Source organism: Eublepharis macularius, chromosome 5 (assembly GCF_028583425.1).
Source record: "Eublepharis macularius isolate TG4126 chromosome 5, MPM_Emac_v1.0, whole genome shotgun sequence".
Taxonomy (NCBI): domain Eukaryota; kingdom Metazoa; phylum Chordata; class Lepidosauria; order Squamata; family Eublepharidae; genus Eublepharis; species Eublepharis macularius.
Window position 1 is genome coordinate 87,349,537 of NC_072794.1, and position 20,364 is coordinate 87,369,900.

The following is a 20,364-nucleotide window of genomic DNA, read 5'->3' on the forward strand; positions in this document are numbered from 1 at the left end:
TGATCCTTCTGCTGGGCCGGTTGTTGTGCCGGACGAGGCTTGAAGGGCCGACGCCTCCTCTGCTGTTGTGCGGGAGGGTAAGGCCGCTGTTGGTAGGCAGGATACTGCTGGTAGCCTGGCCGCTGTTGATGGTATCTGCCCTGGTAATGGTAAGGACCAGATCGGGGAGCGTACCGTGACCTGGAGGAGGGCTTGTCCGCTGGAGCCAGGCCCAAAGACCGCGCCGTCTGCCGGTCCTCTTTCTTTTTCTTCAGGGTCTCGTCGGTCGCTTTGGAAAAGAGCGAGTCCCCCTCAAATGGCATGCTCTCCACTCTGGAACGCACCTCTTGGGACAGGGCCGTAGACCGCAACCAGGAGTGGCGCCTGAGGACCACCGCCGAAGCCATTCCTCTAGCAGCAGTGTCAGCAGCGTGGCTTCCAGCGTTCATCTGCTGCTTAGACAGCCTCACAGCCTCTGTCTGCAGCAGGGACACCACAGCCTTCTGCTCAGGAGGGAGGTCTCGCGTATAGGATGCCAACTTCTCCCAGAGGTACAGCTGGTACCCTGCCATGATGGTCTGATAGTTGGCAATCCTCAGACCTAGGGAAGAAACAATGTATTGGCGCCTGCCCATGGCATCCAGTTTCTTGCCCTCCTTATCAGCAGGTACCGAGGAGTGACCCGATCGCCTGGGGTTGAACTCCTCTGTGACCAAGGAGGAAGGTGGAGGGTGTTTCACCAGCGCCGGCCAGGTACCCTGCTTGATCTTGTAGAGCTGCTCAATCCTCTTGGATGTTGGAGGTTGATCGCAGGGCACCTGCCACACCTTCTCCACGATTTCCTCAAGACCCTCGAGCATGGGGAAGCCAACATATGCCGGGTTGTCTCCATAAATGCGCTTGAGGAGCTTGTCCTTGGTCTGGGGAACCGCCGAGGAGATGTCCATCTCGAGAGCCTTGGCCATCCTCGCCATCTGGTCGGCGTAGATGCGGAGGTCCTCGAATGGCGAGTCCGCAGATGGTACAAGCTCTTCAGCTGGCGATGGTTCGGACCAGGACTCCGACTGGTAGCCGCCAAAGCTCTCCACATCCTCCTCATCGGAACCGAGCTGGGATTCCGGAACCTGGTGCGGAGGGGGAGCCCACGTCGACCTCGATGTCGAAGGCCTCGGTTCCGACACGGAGAAACCTGCAGGTGCCCCTTCCCACTGGCAATGGTATGGCGAGGGGAGGTAGGAGGCCTGTCGATGTCGGGACGCAGTGGACCGGACCGATCGGACACTGTCCCCAGACCGACGTCGCTCACGACCGGCAGCTGGTGGAGATGGACGGGCAGGCGACGGACGGCTCCGACGAGGAGACGGGCTCGGTTCCAGCCTCGGCGACCGAAGAGCAGGCGATGTTCGGATCCGACGGCGCGGGCTCGGCTCCGGTCCCGAAGAGAATTCTGCGGGCACCGTCTCGAAGGCCATCGGATCCGGCACCGGCACGGAGATGTCCTCTGGCTCCGGGGAATCCAGATGAGGGGAAGGCGTGTGAGGAAGCACGATGACCTCTTCCTGGGGAGCGGGATGCGGCGACCGGTGATGTTTGGTCTTCTTCTTCTTCTTCGCCGGTTCCGAAGAAGACCTCGGAACCGACGCGCTCCTCGCCTTCGAAGGGGACCTCGGCCTCGATCTCTTAGATTTTACCGGAATCGACCCGGTCGTCGGTTCCGATCGGGGACTCGGTAGACGGATCCTCGGTTCCGATGTCGGTCTCGGATCCGACCTGGTGGAAGATGCGCTACGGGGCGGCCGCACCGGTCCCTGCGCTGGAGAGGCCGCTCTCGACGCCGAGGCACTCGGGGGACGCGGTTTCGACCCCGACCTCGCGGAGGCCACTGAGCCAGCTCCGGAATGCCGTTCGGCAGAGGGGCTAGGGCCGGCCTTGGAGGAGGGCAACGGGGCGCCTCCGGACATGACCTTCTGCCACAGGGAGGAGTTAAGACGGGCCTTGCGCTCCTGTCGGGCCTTGCTGGTGAAGCCCTGGCAAATCTTACAGGCCGTTACATTATGGGTCTCCCCCAAACAGAACAGGCACAGTTCATGGCCATCGGTCTTGGCCATTTTAGTGTGGCATTGGAGGCAATGCTTGAAGAGAGCCTTTGAGGCCATCTTCAGGGGCACGCAAAAGGAAGGTCAACAAACAGTCCGAGTCAAATTACCGAGTCCACAACAAAGTCCAAACGAGATCCGAAGAATAGTCGAGGTCACGAAGTCCGAAGTCAAAAGCCAAGCAATCAGTCAGAATAAAGCACGAAGCACAAAAGCACAGAGCAACGAAGCTCACGTTCTCTCCAAGCGGCGGCAAGAAGAGAACTGAGGGAAGGGGCCGTTGGTCGCTGGAGGATCACGTGACCGTTTGGGCGGGAAAACGGTCGCTGAGGCGCGCGACAAACGGCCCCTTCGGAGCCATGGAAGCTCTAGAAAATTCTCCGGCGGCTGGCCTGCGCCTGCGCAGTCCCCATGTGTGGAGGCACAGAAGAACGAAGATGAACAGATGGTAATGAGGCCGAGACTGGGTTTAAGTTGTTGGCTCTGGCCCAAATCGAAAATCTTTTTCATTTGGATAAGTTTGATTTCTTGGTGGATGGTTTCCTAGCTTCCAACAGGACCTTCTGGACTGGGGAGGAAAAATTCAGTCCGGAGGGATATGAACCAGGCTATCAGTTTCAGAGTGCCCAAGTTGTGGTGGAGAACCATAGTGTCCTGTAGCAGGTGTGGTGTAAGGGGGAAATGGTAGATTCTGCCCTGTGCCATTTGAAATAGAGTGGCAAAGCAGGCTTGCCTCCAATAAGGGGCTATTTCAATTGCCGAAGAACCTTCCCTCATCATCTTGCTGAGTGTCAGCATCAAAAGAGGAAGAGGGGGATTGCATACAGAAGGGTGCCTGACCAAGGGATTTGAAAGGCATTCCCAAGAGAGGTTTTCCCTTCCCCTGCCAGTGAGCAATATTCACTACACTGCCTGTTGAGATCTGTGGCAAACAGATCTATGGTAGGATATCAGGGCGTACGAAGTCCATACAAATGGACCAGTCGTTGTTCTGGGACTTGGAGCAACTTGGCAGAAAGGGAGACTTGATGTTGGATAGCCCATTCCCAAACCAGTGAGGATTCCTGGGAGAGAGCTAGAGAAGCTGTGCCCCCCTGCCTGTTCAAGTAACACATGGCAGTTTTATTGCCTCTGCACGCCTGAACATTCTTGCCTTTGACTAGGCAAACAAGAGTCTTCAGAGCATCTTATTGCCCTAAGCTTGAGAAGGCTGCAGATGATTCTTGATGAGACCAAGTTCCTTTTGCTTGGGTGGTCCCACAAGCCTCCTATCCTGACTGAGAGGCATCTGTGTAGATCGAGATGTGAACTGGGGAGGAACTGAAAGGAATCTCTACTAATAGGTTCTGTATGTTGTTCCACCATTTCAGGGATATGTGGACAAGCCTCAGAACTGAAAACCACTTGTATGGGTTATGTTAGTACAAACCAGTTCTGCGAGGGACAAAGCCTCAGTCTAGCGAATGGAAGTATCATAGTCAGAGAGGCCATAAAATCAACAAGTCTTTGAATTTGGTTTAGACCTTGGTTTAGAGTGATGAGAAATTTCCGTATCCTTTCTAGGCTAGGGAAGGCAAGGACTAGAGAGGAATCTAAGTGTCATGTGCTGGGCCAGTCCAAGCAGAGTAGTAAAAGTCCAGTCCAAAGTCCAAAAGCCAAGTCAGGAGGTCCATGGGTCAGTTACCGGTAAGGTCAGGTCTAGATGCAGGCAGAGATAGGGCACAATCCAAGAGTTACAGGAGCAAGGTAAGGTTCAAAGGAGTGGTCGCAGCAGGAGCAGGAATCCAACATGTTGCTTCCATGCCTCCTGGTCTTCTGTGGCTGGGTTTATAGTGAGGCTGGGCTTGCAGCCAGCTGCTTGGGGGCTATCCTGTGGTTACTTCTCATCACTATCCACAAGCAGCTGGCGTTGACCCAGGAGGCATGCTCTTCACCGGAAAACTATAAACTTGTTTAGGGAACAAAGGTCTATGACGGGGTGGGAGCCCCCTGACTTTTGTCCACAATAAAATAATTGAAAAACACTCCATCAGTATAACCAGATGGAACCAGTTCTATGGTCTGTTTCTGCAGCAAGGACTGCACTTCCTCTAAAAGTAAAGTGGGAGGGGGTGGAGGACTGGACAGAGGAGGAATGTTCAGCAGAGTTGTCTTGAAGTCCAGGCTGTAACCTCGACCATAAGAAATGCTGATAGCTGGCCATGACAGCCTCATAATTACAGATTCTAAAGGTTAAGGCTGCAGAAGCATAAACCTTTCGGGCCCAGTATATCTAGTTTCCTGCCCTCCTTATTGATCGGAGCCGAGTGGCCTGTGCTTTTCTGGATGCCCTTGCCCCAGGGGGTCTCGGTAATAACAGAGTTGGCGGGAGGATGAATAAAGAGAAAACTTGATCCCTTCTGTTTCATCATATATATATTGTCCAGCTTCTTAGAAGTCGCTGGAGTTGAGGCTGGTTTGGACTATACGTCTTTTGTTGCATCTAGCATGCCTTGCATGATTGGAAATGTCACTGGTCTGGCCACTTTTAGTGAAGGACCTTGAAAACTGGATCTGAAGAGGTTGGAGCAAAGCAGGTAAGTCAACAATTTCCAGGGATCTCACCATCTAGGCTAACTGTTCAGTATATAAGAGGAGTCATCATCAGTGTGTGTAGTGTGAGTTAATGTCCGTTCTAGGACAGCATTGTCTTCTGCAGCTGTGGCTGGTACCAAAGTAGGTTGGCTTTTCTACTTCTTGGTTCTGAGCAAACCGAAACATAAGGGTTTTCATCATGGAAGAAGTAATAAGGTGGGTACATGCCCAGTGACCCTTCATAACTCGTAAGCGTAGTAATGGTACAAGGAATCGTATGGAGAATAATGGAACCGATGGCATCTATGGTGGGCAACTAGTTCCAAGTGACTGACATTCTCAGATGGGCCCAAAGAAACCCTCTGTCTCTCTACAGGCTGTATTAGTGATGGCGGCAACAGAGAAATGGCTGTCAATTCTACAACTTCCAGAGGGATGGAACCAAAGCAAAAAGGCCCCTGAGGGTTGGAGATGGGAGTTCACAGAATCATGGATGGCCTCGATGTAACCAACGTGGTTGGAGCTTAGCCTCTTTCATAGGCAGCTCTGACGGGCTCTGAGGTGGAACCATTGCAACTGAGCAATTGGAACTGACTGGTCCTTTTCTGCAGTAATAGGTGCCAAGCATGCTGGAGGAATCAAGGAGGCCCATTCTGGGTGCTGTGGTTCTTTAGCAGCTGCATTATTCTCAGATTCAGTAACACCCTTCAGGGCTGACTCCCAAAGAGCCACTTTCAGTTGCGACACTGTTTCGTGGCACACCTTGGGGATAAATTGTTTATCACGCCAGACATAGAAGGCATACGTTGTGCCCATCTGATGGAGCCATTTTGATTCCACAACATGAACACTGCTTGAAGAGAACCTTTGTGTCATGGACCAACCTGGCCCAGCAGAGCAGAGAGACTCAGAGGACTCTTCTGAGGAAGAGGCAGCTGGTGAACCTGACCCAGATCCACAGCCAGTGGCAGAGGCACTGCAGGAAGAGGCAGGCCCTGAAGGCTCAGATACTGATCCACAGCCAGGTCCCAGCACATCGGTTCCTCAGCTTCCCAGCCCTGGGCTGGCAAGAGAAAGCCAGGTGCAGGCCAGCTCTCCCCCTTCCTCACCAGAGCCTCGGGAGCGCTGCCAGAGGAGGGCTAGAAGAGCCCTCCAAGCCAGGAGGCGCAGTGCCAGGCTAGCAGCACAGCACCGGCCCAGCATCGTTAGTGATGATGAGTGCTCGCAGGAGCAGGACTGAGACAGCCAGCAGGTGCATGCTATAGCACAGGCAGCCAAGCACTGTGAGGGTTAAAAGCAGCCCAAAGAGGGAGTGGCTGCGTGGAAGCAACGAGTCCACTTACTACTGACCTTGCTGCTGTGTTGTGAACTGATTCTCTTGTCCCTGACCTTGGCCTGTTCCTGTGGATGTGTTTCTGGAAGCCCCCTTTGGACTTGAAGCCGTGAGTGTGCCCAGTTGGTGCCTGAACCTTGGAATTAGGTGCTGCCCTGCTTGGACAACTTGGGAGTTTTCCCTTGCCTGCTGCCAGTGTGAATCTGCATCGGGACACTTTGATGCGATGGAGCCGAAGGCCCAAACTCGCATCTATCTCAGGAATTGAGGAGCAGAGTGAAGAACACATCCTTCTTCAGTGGCAGCTAAAGAAGAATCAAAGGAGTAAGCTGCTCACCCAGTCTTTTATAGCCACACTTGGGGGGGGAAACACGCGAAAAGGCTAGGCAAGCATCTCGCACTTTTAGGAACTTTAGAACATCCGCAGCTGGTCTCTGCATGCACAGTTCCCATGTGGGACTGCACAGAAGACACAACGATGAGCTGAGTCCACCTATGCTGTATTTGTATCCTTGAACTGACACAGACTATAATCAACATATAGCAAGAACCCCTCATAGGAGAAAGATGAATTAAAAATAATTTAAAGAACCAGAAAGAAGTTCCAAGTATTGCCTAAAATTGACCATAAAAGAAAAATACAGCAAGTTCTCAGCTGTCTTAATTCTGTCAAGTTTCCTAAAAAACATGTAGAATAGTGAGTTGCCTGACTCTCAAGTTTCTTAGAGATATTTAATATAGAAAATATAAAGCTACAATAATATGGTCTTCTTGTTCCAGATCTTGTGGTGTACCGCTGTAATTGCAAATTCACCTACAAGAAGCTTCACTGGAAGCAAAGATAATCAGAAGCTATCATTTCCCATAAAGAGTCAAACTGGAAGGGAGAATTGATGCTATGAATTGCCGTATTTTTTTTAAAACTGTATTTCCATAGGAAGCAATTGCAAATCTTGCTACTTCAGTGGGGTTGTTCAAAAGTGGGTCAGTTGAAATGTTCAAAAGGAAAAAAAATTCTGGATGCTTGAACTCCAGGAAATCTGTGAGTTACCAAAGACATGATTTAAAAATACTTTAAAGCAAGGACAACCCAATTCTCTTTGTGAACAAGAAGCCTTTAAAATATTGCATGTCACAATAAATAAGGAAGAAAACAACTCATCCCTTATTGCAGTTCTGTCATTAACACAAAAACTGGAAAGCAAAGAAGAACAAGATCACACGCACCTTTGGCAACATTGTGCAATTATTACAGCTACACTTTGCCCTCTAAAGTACTATGCACCATCACCAAATTATTCTGCTCTAAATACAGCGAAAAACTGTTTACTGAAGCAATATCCATACTTTCAGTCAAACGGTCAAACTCATAACTAACTGACTTAGTCCCAGTGCTGCAAATGACTCCTAAAAAAATAACCAAGTCTTTCTTGAAAATTATTCAAGTCAATAGGTTTCTGATCTGAAGTTGTTTCTTTGGGAAGGAGGGGGCAACACCATGTTATTATACGCCATCGGGTAACTACAATGTGACTATTCTAACCAAGCCATACCTCTTACGTAAACAAGATAAGGAGAGAAAACTAGACATGGAAGATGAAATTATCAGTTGAGACAAAGGTATGTTTACATTTTCATTACACTTGAGATACATTGTGATAATGGTACAGTAGGAGCAGATCATGAAAGAAGGCAGTATAGATCATTCCAACTGTACTACTTTTATTTTTAAAAGGACAAGAGTCTTCTAAAGCCTTCGTAGTGCCTTTCCAAGCTTGGTTTCATAGCTGTTTTTAACTAATTTCACTGTGATGGAGCAACTGAGAAAACTGCTAGAGGAGTTTTCCATTCAGGCAACATAACTTTGATAAAGAAACATAGCATGCAATGTTTTTAAAACATTGTTATCCGTTACAACAAAAAGGGTTACTTAGATTAATCTTAACTAAATAGATTCAAGCAATGAATTTCAAAGGAAAATAACTAGCATATTAAGAAGTATACTTGCCTTTCGCTGTTCATCATCTTTGCAGTGCTGAAGCTTTTCATCAAATAGCTGAAAAAATTATCAACAAATATTGCTTGGAGGCCTTTTAGTTAACACAACCCACCCCCCTCAAATAGAATAGTCAAATTCATTTCCTGAAAAACTTGGTTTGGGTTGCATCACACCATTTCACTTAACTGAGCGTTGTCAGTACAAGGTGCATCCAGCTGACAAAAAGAGGATCGGGTGCCAGAGAGACACACTGCTCCGTGCCAAACAGTGACCTGTATCCAACCACGCATTCTGAAGACTTAAGTGCACTTAAATTTTCTAAAGAGGGAGCAGATATTTCTGCTGCTTCTGCCCTCCCATAGCAAAGCTCCACTTTGCTTTCTATGCTCTTCCTGAGTGTCTGCTGACCCCAAGGAACAAAATTTTAGGGGGTGCAATAATTTACAGCAGGTGGATGAATTGGCAGAAATTACACGTCCTCTTTAAGATTCCTTAACAGCCCTTAAATCTTCATGTGGCTGAATACAATCCATCAAACCCCCTGGTGCTTAGAATAATGGTGCTTTTCAATAATGATAATTTTATTTTTAGGTACAGACATACATATTTTCTCTACCAAAGTACAATCAGGGTTATTGTTCCTTACATTTTTAAAGACTTAACAGCTGCAAACCCAAGGAATCAACAAAGCACTACAGATTATATTAAAAGTATCTACTGTTCTGATCTTTCGCCTCAATTATCTGTTTCAAGCCAGGCTAATGCCCTTGTAGGGTATCTTTGTAAAACAGAGTTGCATTTACCTGGAACTGTTGTTTATTGAGTGCTCTTCTGTGCAGGCACACATGGAATCTACACATGCATAGGCCAGCTTCCAGAGGTGTGAGACACTTGCCCAGCTTTTTTACATGCTTTCCTCCCCAGCTGTGGTTATAAAAGGCAGGACAAGCTGCTTCCTCAGTTCTCTAAGCCACCGGTGCAGAAGGAAGGTAAGAAAAAAGAGCTCACGGCAGGGAGGGAGGGATGTGCGCTTGCACAGAAGACCACTTGATGAACAACAATTACAGGTAAGTGCAACCCTATTTTCATTATCGTGCCTTCTGTGTAGTACCACAAGGAAGATTAGCAAGATAACTTACTCAGGAGGTGGGCATGAAGCTCTTTAAAGGAAGAGATTCTTCAGGATGGTCTTGCCAATAGGTGCATCCTTCTGGAGTTTACATCAATGGCATAGTGCTTGATAAACATAGATGGTGTAGACCGGATGGCTGCCTTATACAATTCGACTAGAGAGATGCCCAATTTGAAGACTGACGAGATGGATTGAGCCCTTGTAGAATGTGCTTTTATGCGCAATGGGCAGGGTTTGGTTTTTTTTTTTTAATTTAGACTGTTTATAATAAGCCTTCATGAGCCACACTATCCAATTCGAAATAGACAGTGCGAGACTTTCAGGCCCTTTGGGGCTCTTTAAACAAGACAAAGAGATTATGGTCATTTTGGAAAGGGGCTGTCCTGTCCAAGTAGAAGCACAAAGCACATTTTAACCAGTTTTGTGTAGTGGTTTAGAGCGCTGGACTCTAATCTGGAGAACTGGGTTTGATTCCTCACTCCTCTGCTTGAAGCCAGCTGGGTAACCTTGGGTCAGTCAAAGCTTCTAGGAGCTCTCTCAGCCCCAACTGCTTCACAGGGCGATTATTGTTGTGGGGATAATAATTATATACTTTGTAAACCGCTATGAGTAGGTGTAAAATTGTCCTGAAGGGCAGTATATAAATCAAATGTTATTATTATTATCATCTAGGGTGTGCAAAAGTCTCTATGCATCATCCTTAGGTGGAAGGAAGAAGATGGGTAAGACAATGTCCTGGATCAAGTGGAAAGTGGAGGTTACCTTTGGCAGAAAAGGGAGGCTCAGACAGAGAATGACCTTATCTGCAAACATCTTAATGAAACAAGGATCGTATCTCACAGCTTGCAATTCACTCATTTTCCTAGCTGAGGTTATGGCCACCAGAAAGGCTGTTTTAGCTGCCAATATCTTAAGGGAGCAGGTAGCTAGGAACTCAAAAGGTTTATGCATGATTGAAGTGAGACCAAAGGAGAAACTCCTCTCAGGAATTGGCTTGGATGCTGGAGGATATAGGTTTGCTAGACCTCTGAGGAAGGACACACTGTGGCTGGGAAAAGAGAGATTTCCCATATATGTTGTCATGGTAGGCCAAAATGCCACTAGGTGGCCCTTAATGGAAGAATTAGCCAAACCTTGGTCCTTTAACTGGACCAAATAGTATAAAATGGAGGACAATGAGGCGACAGGGCTCAGATTGTTGTCTTTGTATCAAAAATAAAATCTTTTCCGTTTGGCTAGATATGATTTCCTGATGGATGGTTTTCTAGCCTTTAACAGGACCTTTTGAACCGGGGAGTAAAAAATTAGGATGAACCAGGCTGTCAGTTTTAGAGTGCCCAGGTTGTGGTATAGAACCATATCATCCTGTAGAAGATCTGGGGTTAGGAGAAAATGGTAGATTCTGCCCTGCACCATTTAAAACAGTGACAAAACAGGCCTCCTCAGCCAGTAAGGGGTTGTTACAATTTCTGAGAAACCTTCCCTCTTCATCTTGCTGAGTGTTAGCATCATAAGAGGCAGAGAGGGAAATGTGTACAGGAGGGTGCCTGACCGAGGAATCTGAAAGGCATCTCCGAGAGAGGCCTTTCCCTTCCCTGCCCTTGAGCAATACCATGCACATTTCCTGATGAGATATGTGGCAAATAGGTCTATAGTTGGATACCCCCACTTTGCAAAAATAGGGTGGAGGATAGACTATTCGTAGTTCTGGATCAACCCAGGGTATCTGCCAGAATACTGTCCTTGTCTGCTATGTGTAATCCAAAGAGACTGATTTGATGTGAGATAGCCAATTCCATTATTAGTGAGCATTCCCAGGAAAGAGCTAGGGAAGCTCTGCCTGCCCCCTGTCTGTTTAAGTAATGCATGGGAGTTGTATTGTTTATGTGTATCTGTATATTTTTGCCTTCTACTAGGCAAACCACAGCTTTCAGAGTATATTGCCGAGTATGAGGAGGTTGATATGCATACATGATTCCTAAGGGGACCCTTTACTTGGGCAATCCCAGAACAAGCCCAACCTTACATAAGAATAGTAATGGTAAGGGAAATCATATGGAGAGTAACAGAATTGATGGTGCCTTTGATGATGAGCCAGTTCCAAACAATTGTCATTTTCAGACAGAACCGAGGAGGCCTTTTCACAGGCCATATTGGTGAGGGCAGCAGAGGGGAAATGACTGTAGATGGCTCAATGACCTCAGGAAATTCACCCTGTGAATTTCCTGTGATGGAAACAAAGTGGTTGGACCTGAAGAAGAGTATTTCGTCTTCTTGTGTGACTTCAATGTCAAAGGTTTGTCAGCACGCTTCAACTTCAGCTTAGCTTTTTTAGCAGGCGGCTCTGACTGGCACTGAAGTGGAACCGAGGAAGATGTAGCTAGAACTGACTGATCCTTTTGAGCTGTGTCAGGTGCTGAACATTCTAGTGGAACTGAGGAGGGCTGTTCCGGGCACTGCAGTTCTTCATCTATGGCACTGCGATTGGAGTTGGTAGAGCCCTTTGGGGCTGATTCCTAAAGAGCCACTTTAAGCTGCAACATCTTTTCCTGGAGTGCTTTGGGCATGAATTGCTTATAGACCACACACTGCAAGGTGTCATGGCCTTCCCCCAGACAGAAGAGGCAGTTGTTGTGCCCATCTGATTGGGACATCTTCATCTCACAACAGGAACACTTCTTGAAGAGGGCCTTCGACACCACGGAACTAAAAGCTCTGATTCGTATATAGTTCGACAGATCCAAGGAGTGGAGAGAAGAAACGTCCTCCAGCAGCAGCAGAACTAAGGGAGGTGAGCTACTTGTTCCACCTTTTATAGGTACTTCTGGGGGAAAAGCACACAAAAAAGCTACACGAGCATCTCGTGCCTCTAGGAGCTTTGGAACATCTGTGGCTGGCCTGAGCATGCGCAAATCCCACGTGGGACTGCACAGAAGATACGAAGATGAACATTCCCTTCTCTCACCAGTAAGTGCTGTTTCTGAAGTGTTTTTTTTAATGCACCAAACAAATCTTTCAGTCATGGAAAAATGCAGCCTCCTTCTTAAATACCTACTTAATTCATTGCAACGAACACAGTGGTACTTTATGGATCATGGAGAGCCACATTTGCAATTCCTACCAACCCAAAGATCTACGTGCTCTATACACAGCTCCAAACATAAATATATAACTATTTTAATTACCACAGAACCTCTGAATATGTAAGGTTCCTCCCAACAATTGCTGACCCTAAGACAGCTCTTCAGTGAGGAATTCAGAGTTATGACACCAAACAGTATGCCAGCTTTCGAGTTCTCCAAAACTCTTATTTGGCTGGATGTTATGAAATTAATGCTTCCCTATGTTAAAAGCTCCCTTCAATTATATTGGAAGGGAGCTGGAAGCTGGATCCCCCCCTCCAACGTCCCATGGCCCAAGTACATATTTAATGTCAGAACTTGAGGTTAAAAAAAAATTATCTACTGGAGCCAGTACAGGAAATTAGTAAGCAGAAGATGTTTAAACGAATTACCACAGATGGTAATTCCATTATATTTATATATTGTGGTATATTTATATAGTGGTAGTATAAGTTTTTAAATGAATTATATGTATTATTTATATTTTTAATGGTTACTGTGGATAAATTGTGTAGTGTGTTTTAAGTTGTTGTGATCCGCCCACCTGTTTGGGGAGGGCAGACTATAAATGTAAGAAAATAGATAAATATTGGACATATCCAGGAAGGGACACAGTTTTACAGCTAGATGGAACAAAACCATTCATAGCAACAACACTGTGCTGTCTCTCAATCATAGGCCTTACCTGTTGTAAGAAACAGATTATGTTCTGAATATAGTCAGGCAATTGCCCAGAGTTTCAAAGACAGCATCATGGCAAATAATATGTTTATAGAACTATTATTTTCAATGAACAAAAGATGGCCAAATACCATGTACAGTTCCTGACCCTCTGCTTCAACACATATATACTTCATTTGCTGTAGTGTTCAGACTCCAGAATCTGATATTAAATTTTGAGTAATGCTCTCTGTTACCAGGCCGAGAACAGCTTTACGTGGAAAACTAGATTTCAGGTACAGTGGTGACAGTGGTGTTTCCCACAGCAAATATGTAAAAGCAAATGGTTTAAAACATGCTGAGGAATGGTGATTAGGTCACAGTTCCACCATACATGCACAGGGGAGTCACATTTGTACACTGTCAATCTATGCTTTTACATATTTCCTGTGGGAAACACTGGTATACTCACTGCAAATATGATAGTTGCATAAAGTATAGAATTGCTTTATGAAAAAAATTAAAGTCTACAAAATACATATATTCAAAGATGTACATCACTATAGATCCAGAAAAGCATTTCACTCAAATTTCTAAGTGTTTAGAGAATTTACTTTAGGAGCCTCAACTGCAAGATTCGCTCTGTAAAAAGATTGTATCTTAAAATCCATTTACTAACCCATAATTATGAAAACAAGAGCAAGTGTAGTAGGCCAATTAATTCACTAGGACTTTAAGTGAACTACAAGTTGTGCTGCAGGATGCTACAGGTATGAACACAGACCTAAATCAATAATATGTATCATGTGGTACTGAACAGTGATTAGTAGCTTTGGGGTAGATATCTGTGCCTGGATAGATTTAGTGTTAGGAACAGTTGCAACTCTAATGTATATGCTCTAATAAGCTACATCTCAAGTGCATGGGACCTACAAAAAAGACATAAAAAGTGGATCCTGTGAGCCCTGTTAACACCAAAACCCTAATGCTGGCAGAGCAAATATCCACCTTCAGGGGACAGATAAACTGCTTCAGCTAACTATGGTATAATCTATTGCTGTAGAGATCTAGGAACAGACTGATACCAGGATATCTGGTATCAATTTCCATAACAACAACATTTGATTTATATACCGCCCTTTAGGACAAATTAATGCCCACTCAGAGCAGTTTACAAAGTATATTATTATTATCCCCACAACAATCACCCTCTGTGGTGGGTGGGGCTGAGAGAGCGCCGGAGAGCTGTGACTGACCCAAGGTCACCCAGCTGGCTTCAAGTGGAGGAATGGGAAATCAAACTCTGTTCTCTAGATTAGAGTCCCACTGCTCTTAACCACTACACCAAACTGGCTCTCATGGTATTTTCATATGAACAACAGGGCATTCTGTTAAGAGAGAAAAGAGACGAACTCTGGCCATAAGGAAATGGCTTGCTTTGACTGCATTTAATCCTTAACCATAGCCTTCATTTTTTTAAAAAACTGTAGCATGTGCATGCTAATTAGGTTTTATTATACTTTAATAAGACTTCACTGTAATCAAAAATAAAAAATGAGCACATTGTTGAAGCTAAATTTTCTTTTGTTTCAAATAGGTTGACTTCAGTCATTTAATAAAACTTCTGAACCAAAATAAGGATCATACTGAAGGATCATATGAGTGGCCCTTAACAACTGAATTTCTGTGCTGGGTGTAGGGACATACCTTCAATTGGTCTATCAAAATCTGTAGGTAAGCATCAGCTTCTGTAAGTTTTTTGTCAAAATCCTGGACACTTGGTACAAATCCAGAATCCACACCCTGTACAGCATTAAAAAAAACCCAAATGTATAAAATGTGAATAAGTTTTGTTTACACAACACACAAAACAGCAATTTATTTCTCAAGCAAAACTGGCCAGTACAGACAACAGTACTTAAGAATTCAAATGATAAATGAGCAGGCTAGATATAATTTTCAATGATATGAAGGAAAGATTACAATTCTTTTGCTACATAATTACAAAATAACCTATAATAAAATTATATACATTTTACACACTAGATTGTGCATTATGAAATTAAAACCACAACAAATTAATTATAAGCAAATGCATAAACAAGCAGAAGCTCAGTAAATCTAACACTGATCTATGATTCCACAAGTGCACATAATGTTTATATTAAAAACTAAGTGGCCATTTGTTTTCATGATATTTAAGTGTCTCTTCCCACAGCAATAAAGTTTATGAAGTATATTTGCTTCTGGCCCCAATTCAAAGTGCTGTTATTGACCTTTAAATTTCTATATGGCTTGGGAACAGCATGCCTGAAAACCCGTCTGTTCCCATATGACCCTGTGTGTGTGTGTGTGTGTGTGTGTGTACACAGACACACACACACGAGAATCCATACATTAAAGTCAATGAATTCAGCATAGCTTTACCTGATTGTAGTGCAGTAATACCACGTTCTTGAAGAGTTAAGCATTTTGCTACCTGATGCATTGAATGGATGATACTATAGCAAAATAGTTACTACTGGACTACATCCAATACAGATACTATTCTATGATGTTCAAAAGTAAATAGAGCATGTTTTAAGAATTCTTAAAATCACTGAAGACTGAGGAGACAATTCAGTGCAGGCTTTTAACACACTGAATTGTGCACCAGCTCCTGGTCAGAGACTAGGACTCAGAAATTTTGTGAAACAGAGTTTCAGCATTACTTCTCTCCTTATAATTATCTGAAGTCCAAAGGAAATGAATAGTGAAGTGGTCCTCAACCTTTTTGAGTCTGCAAGCATTTCTGGAATTCTAACATTTTGGGGGGCACAGCCATAAAACAGCTGCCACATGAGGCGTAGCCAACTACAAAATGGCAAGGATTGAGATTATATATAACTAATGTTAACTCTTAAGCATTTCAGGCAGAAGGTCTTTTTACCAGGATGCCTTTTAATCTGCACAGCCAATAAGATCTCCAATGGTTAATCAGAAACCCTACCAAGCTCCACTCACTTTCCAAAAACACTCGGTGGCTGCTAGGAAGGGTGTTAGCTGGCATCACAACAGGAACCTCAAAATACTGTTTTCAGGGGAGTACAATTATCAAAACTTTGTCAGTTTTCCTTAACATAGTTTGAATTGGTGGACATCGGTATGTATTATCATTGTTCCCCAGTGCATATGCGCACAGAAGAAAAGGAAAAACTCTGTAAATGTAATCACAGCCTCATTTGTATTAAGACAGAAATATTCAGTCTACCAATAGTATTTTCACAATGTCCTGTCTAATGAGTACTATAAGTAATGAGTCAAATACAATTATTATTCCACCCCCACAATCTTATGATTTTTCTTGGTGAATATTTCAAGGTGTTTTGTTTTTTGCATAGACGAAAGAAACATCCCTTTCACATCTATTTCACTGAAACAGTTTCTTTTAGCATCTAGTCGGGTCGAACCTAGACAAGACTTTAAAAAGTTGGGCCTGAGTTCATAACATGCACAATTCGTATAACTTGAGATTATGCAAATACTTCCCCTGCCAGGGTCACAGTGGCTCAGGAAAACAGCACAAAGTAGGAAACAGTAGGCCCTCCTCCCCCTATACTGCAATCTCAAGAAAAATCAGGCCCTTGCAAGCTTTAAAAGAGATACTTCCAGCAGCTACTGTGAGGGGAAAATGAGCTGGGGTAAGCTAGACTTGATTTGTTTAAAAATATCCCATGTAGTTTGTTTTTCAGAACAGACTTAAGGTTTAAACATAAGAAAACCTGTTGCCTGTTCAAGAAGTAGCCCTCTGGGGCAGAATATAATTATATGCCATTTTACAAATAAGCCTACAATGTACTAAAATGTATTTAGCAACATATTTATACTCTGTCTTTCTCCTGTAGCTCAAGGTGGCCAATTCGACATTAAACTAGCCATAGTTAAATAAAAAACCATTAACTCACCCCTAAAGCACCTTCAGCTCAAATGCCAGAAAATGCTCTAACAAATGTAACAGGCTCATAGCACTTCCTGAAAACTCACCTTCCTTTCTTCCTTAGAGAACCTGTTTCCCAAAGTGGGGAGCATGACTAAAAAAAATGTGGTACATACCAGGTAGATAACCCTTAAACTGGAGGAGAAAGGTGGAAGCTAGAGGAACATTAACACGAACGGGGACATTTTGGGAAGATGGTCCTTCAGATGTGTAGGTCCAAGGCAATGCAGGACCACAAAAGTCATAACTAGGACCCTGAACTGAACTTAGAAATAAAGTGGCAGCTTAGAAATAAAGTGACAGCCAATGTACCTATTTAAAAGAGGCGAAATGTGTTCCTGCTGGCTAGCCCCTAACAATACTTGAATACAAGGAGAAAGGTTTAAAAGTTTCTATGCCTCATGACTGCACAAAGACAAGGTTATTGGTTTGGCTCTTAACTACCACTGGTAAAAGAAACATAGATCTTCACGATAACCGTCTGTGCTCCTGTTGTGGAACCGATGTGGATTAATAGCCACCCAGCTTGTAGTGTTTTAGCGGGGCGTAGGAGAAACCATTTCTTGGATTTTCCGCCAGTATGTCTCATGACCTCAAGAATCTATTTTCCCTGGATTGGGACTGTTGTATAGGGGGAAAATAGTAAAACATCCATTGGCAGTAGTTAGGATCTATTTCAATGCACAAAATTGTATTTAGACATTTTGAGTGCTAGACTTTCACTAGAGCTGCTGTAGTATAGTGGCTAAGTGATTGGACTAACAACAACAACATTTGATTTATATACCGCCCTTAGAACAACCTAACACCCACTCAGAGTGGTTTATAAAGCATGTTATTATTATCCCCAAAACAATCACCCTGTGAGGTTGGTGGACTACAAGTCAGTGCTCTGCTGATTTGAATCCTACTACTATCATGAGTTCAGTAGGTGATCCTGGGTAAGCCACTCCTCTCAGCCCCAGCTCCCAAGCAATATTATGGGGATAGCAACAACACTGACTTTGTTCACCACTCTGAGTGGGGCACTAATACGCCTAGAAGAGCATTATGTAAGTGCAGTTATTACTATTACCACAGTCTCTGGTAAAATATATGCAACTGTTCTATGTAGCTAATAAGATTTATGCCTGTTTTCAAATCTCAGCAAATTTGCATTTGTATACACTATTGCATTATTTATTGAATGACCTTGCTGATTATTGACTAACACTATGTAATCTGCCTTGAGTCTCATGAGAAAGGCAAACTATAAACAACATAAATAAGTGAATAAGGTGTTCATGGAATGACATGATTTATTTTACTTAATTTAGATTCCACATTTCTCCCATATGGGGACCCACAAATCAGCTCTACATCATTCTCCTCTCATTTTATCCATGCAGCTAAAATAAATATTTCTTTCACTATAGCTGGTTTTTACCTATTGATATTGTTTATAAAGGGTTTCTAATCCAGACAGCTTTAAGTTTCATGATCTTAAATGGTAGAATTCACCTTGAAACTCTCCCACTGAAAGCATGGCGCCTTAATAGTGCTTCAATTTGTTTGGATTGTACCCATGGCTTTTTTTAAAAAAGTGAGTGCTTGCATAATGCTATACATAGCAATATTTTTAAAACCACAAATCTTAAGATATATTGTAGTCTTTCAAAGTTCAAGATCACAAGAAATTAGTCGTTTAACACTAAAACTGAGGACACAGTATGGCTACTAAAATGCAATGTTATCTTCTTAAGTGCTAGAGATACATGGAAAATAACTCAGAATTATTCTAGGTTTGTTTTGTTTTATTTTATTTTGTGAGTCCCCTCGAGCAAGTCTCTGAAGAGGTAGCATAAATTTTAAGGGAATGGCCACAGAATGCAGACTGTTCAGGATCCCAAACATCTCAATTGTTCCTCTCCCTATTGCCATAGGGATACAAACGAGCAATCTCACCTAAAGGTCATTTCCTATAAAATGGGAATGAAATGCAGTGGGAAGTGTTATCCTACATGGTTTTTTTGGCCACCATATGCAACAAGGTTAACACAAAGTGGACAGGTATCTCAACCATAACAGTCTTCAAGATACATTACAGTATCCTGCAGCGGCTATAAGTGCTTTTCCCAAGGTATATATTCTTGATCTCCACAGAAATGCACTGACATACCCAATGAGAATATGTCGGAATACATGAAGTTACTGTACAAGATCAGAAACACTGCTGGCTGTACAGATGCATTAGTAGTCACTGGGGGGAACACCGCCCCCAATATTTCTCTCCCTAATCAGGTGGATAGGGATCAGTCGGCTTATTTAAACTGTGGCCTCAATTCCTTTGGCCACCTAGCAGCAAGCAATGCTTTGCTATTATTTGCATCGCTGGGCTACATTGCTTGTTTATTCTGCCACCATCACCACACAGTTCAAGAAATTAATGTGCCTTTAAAAGAATAAAAATGTCTTCAATGGAGCTTAACATTCCCCCACCACTATGAAAGACATTTCCCTAACAATCCCATTCCTCTTGATATCCTCCTATTTAGCAAAGGACTCTTTCAACAACTCATTTTTAGACACAAATCAACTACAGAAACTGGCCAATTCCGCCACTAACAAGCAACTGAAGCTTTCCCACTTTTCAAAAATGACTACCACCACCCGTCCCCGCAACACGAATCGCGCGCGAACGCACCCGCTCTTCAGACGTCACGCGCTCACTTCCTAGCCTGCTACGTAAGAGCGCTGGCATCAACTCGGGTCTACAGTCCACGTGGGAATTAGCTCCCGGGCTCAGATGCCCGTCCACCGCGACTGCGGAGCAGGGAGACACCAGTACTGCCTCCCCCTTCGTCTGATGCGGAACCCAGGAGTCCGGGCTGGGCTGGCCTCCGCAGAGCAGGCCGGTGAATGTTGTCGGCGCCCCATCCTGCCAGTTTCGACGCTACGACACCCCCGAACTGGTCCTACTCACGCTAGCCATGCTTCCCCCTGCCCATCACGCAGCCGGGAGAGAATTGTCCTAAGAAAGGCCCCCTGCCCGCAGGGACGCCGCGCCGCGAGCCAGCCGTCGGCACAGGGCTCGCCTCAACATCAAGGTGACTCCCGATTGGCTACGGGATAGGCGCCTCCCCGCCAATCATCACCCCCTCCCAGGACGAGCAGCGGCGAAAGGGGTGGGTCGCGCAGACAAGGGGGCTCAGGGCCGCAAAAACAAAACAAACCCGAACTCCGTTCTGCTAGCGCGCCATTCTCGACGCGTCCTGCTTACTCCTTTCCTCGATGCCTTCTTTTTTTTTGACCAAGGTCAGTCACAACTCTGCCTTCACGGATGCTGATATATCCGGCCGACCTACAACAGCAGCACCGGAGCGGAAAGGCAAATGATCGTTTGTGTAAAAGCAAGCCCAGCTAGCAAACATGGCACCGCACGCAGCAGTACTACGGCATTTGAGCAATTACTAATGCCGCCGCCATTTACAGCACCAGTGAGCTGCTGAGAACC

The 20,364-nt window shown here is 44.7% G+C and overlaps 1 protein-coding gene across 4 annotated transcripts in view; it reads right to left on the reverse strand.

Annotated features, from left to right (window-relative positions):
• Positions 1 to 20,364, reverse strand: part of OSBPL9 (oxysterol binding protein like 9) — a 163,625-nt gene that overhangs the window by 71,910 nt on the left and 71,351 nt on the right. For 2 of the 4 annotated variants that reach the window (XM_054979827.1, XM_054979826.1), the window contains exons 5-6: positions 14,603 to 14,698; positions 7,991 to 8,038 (exon numbers count right to left, since the gene is read on the reverse strand). In XM_054979827.1, coding sequence (XP_054835802.1) covers positions 7,991 to 8,038; positions 14,603 to 14,698 — 144 coding nt within the window. The other 2 variants (XM_054979829.1, XM_054979828.1) reach the window with 2 other exon arrangements.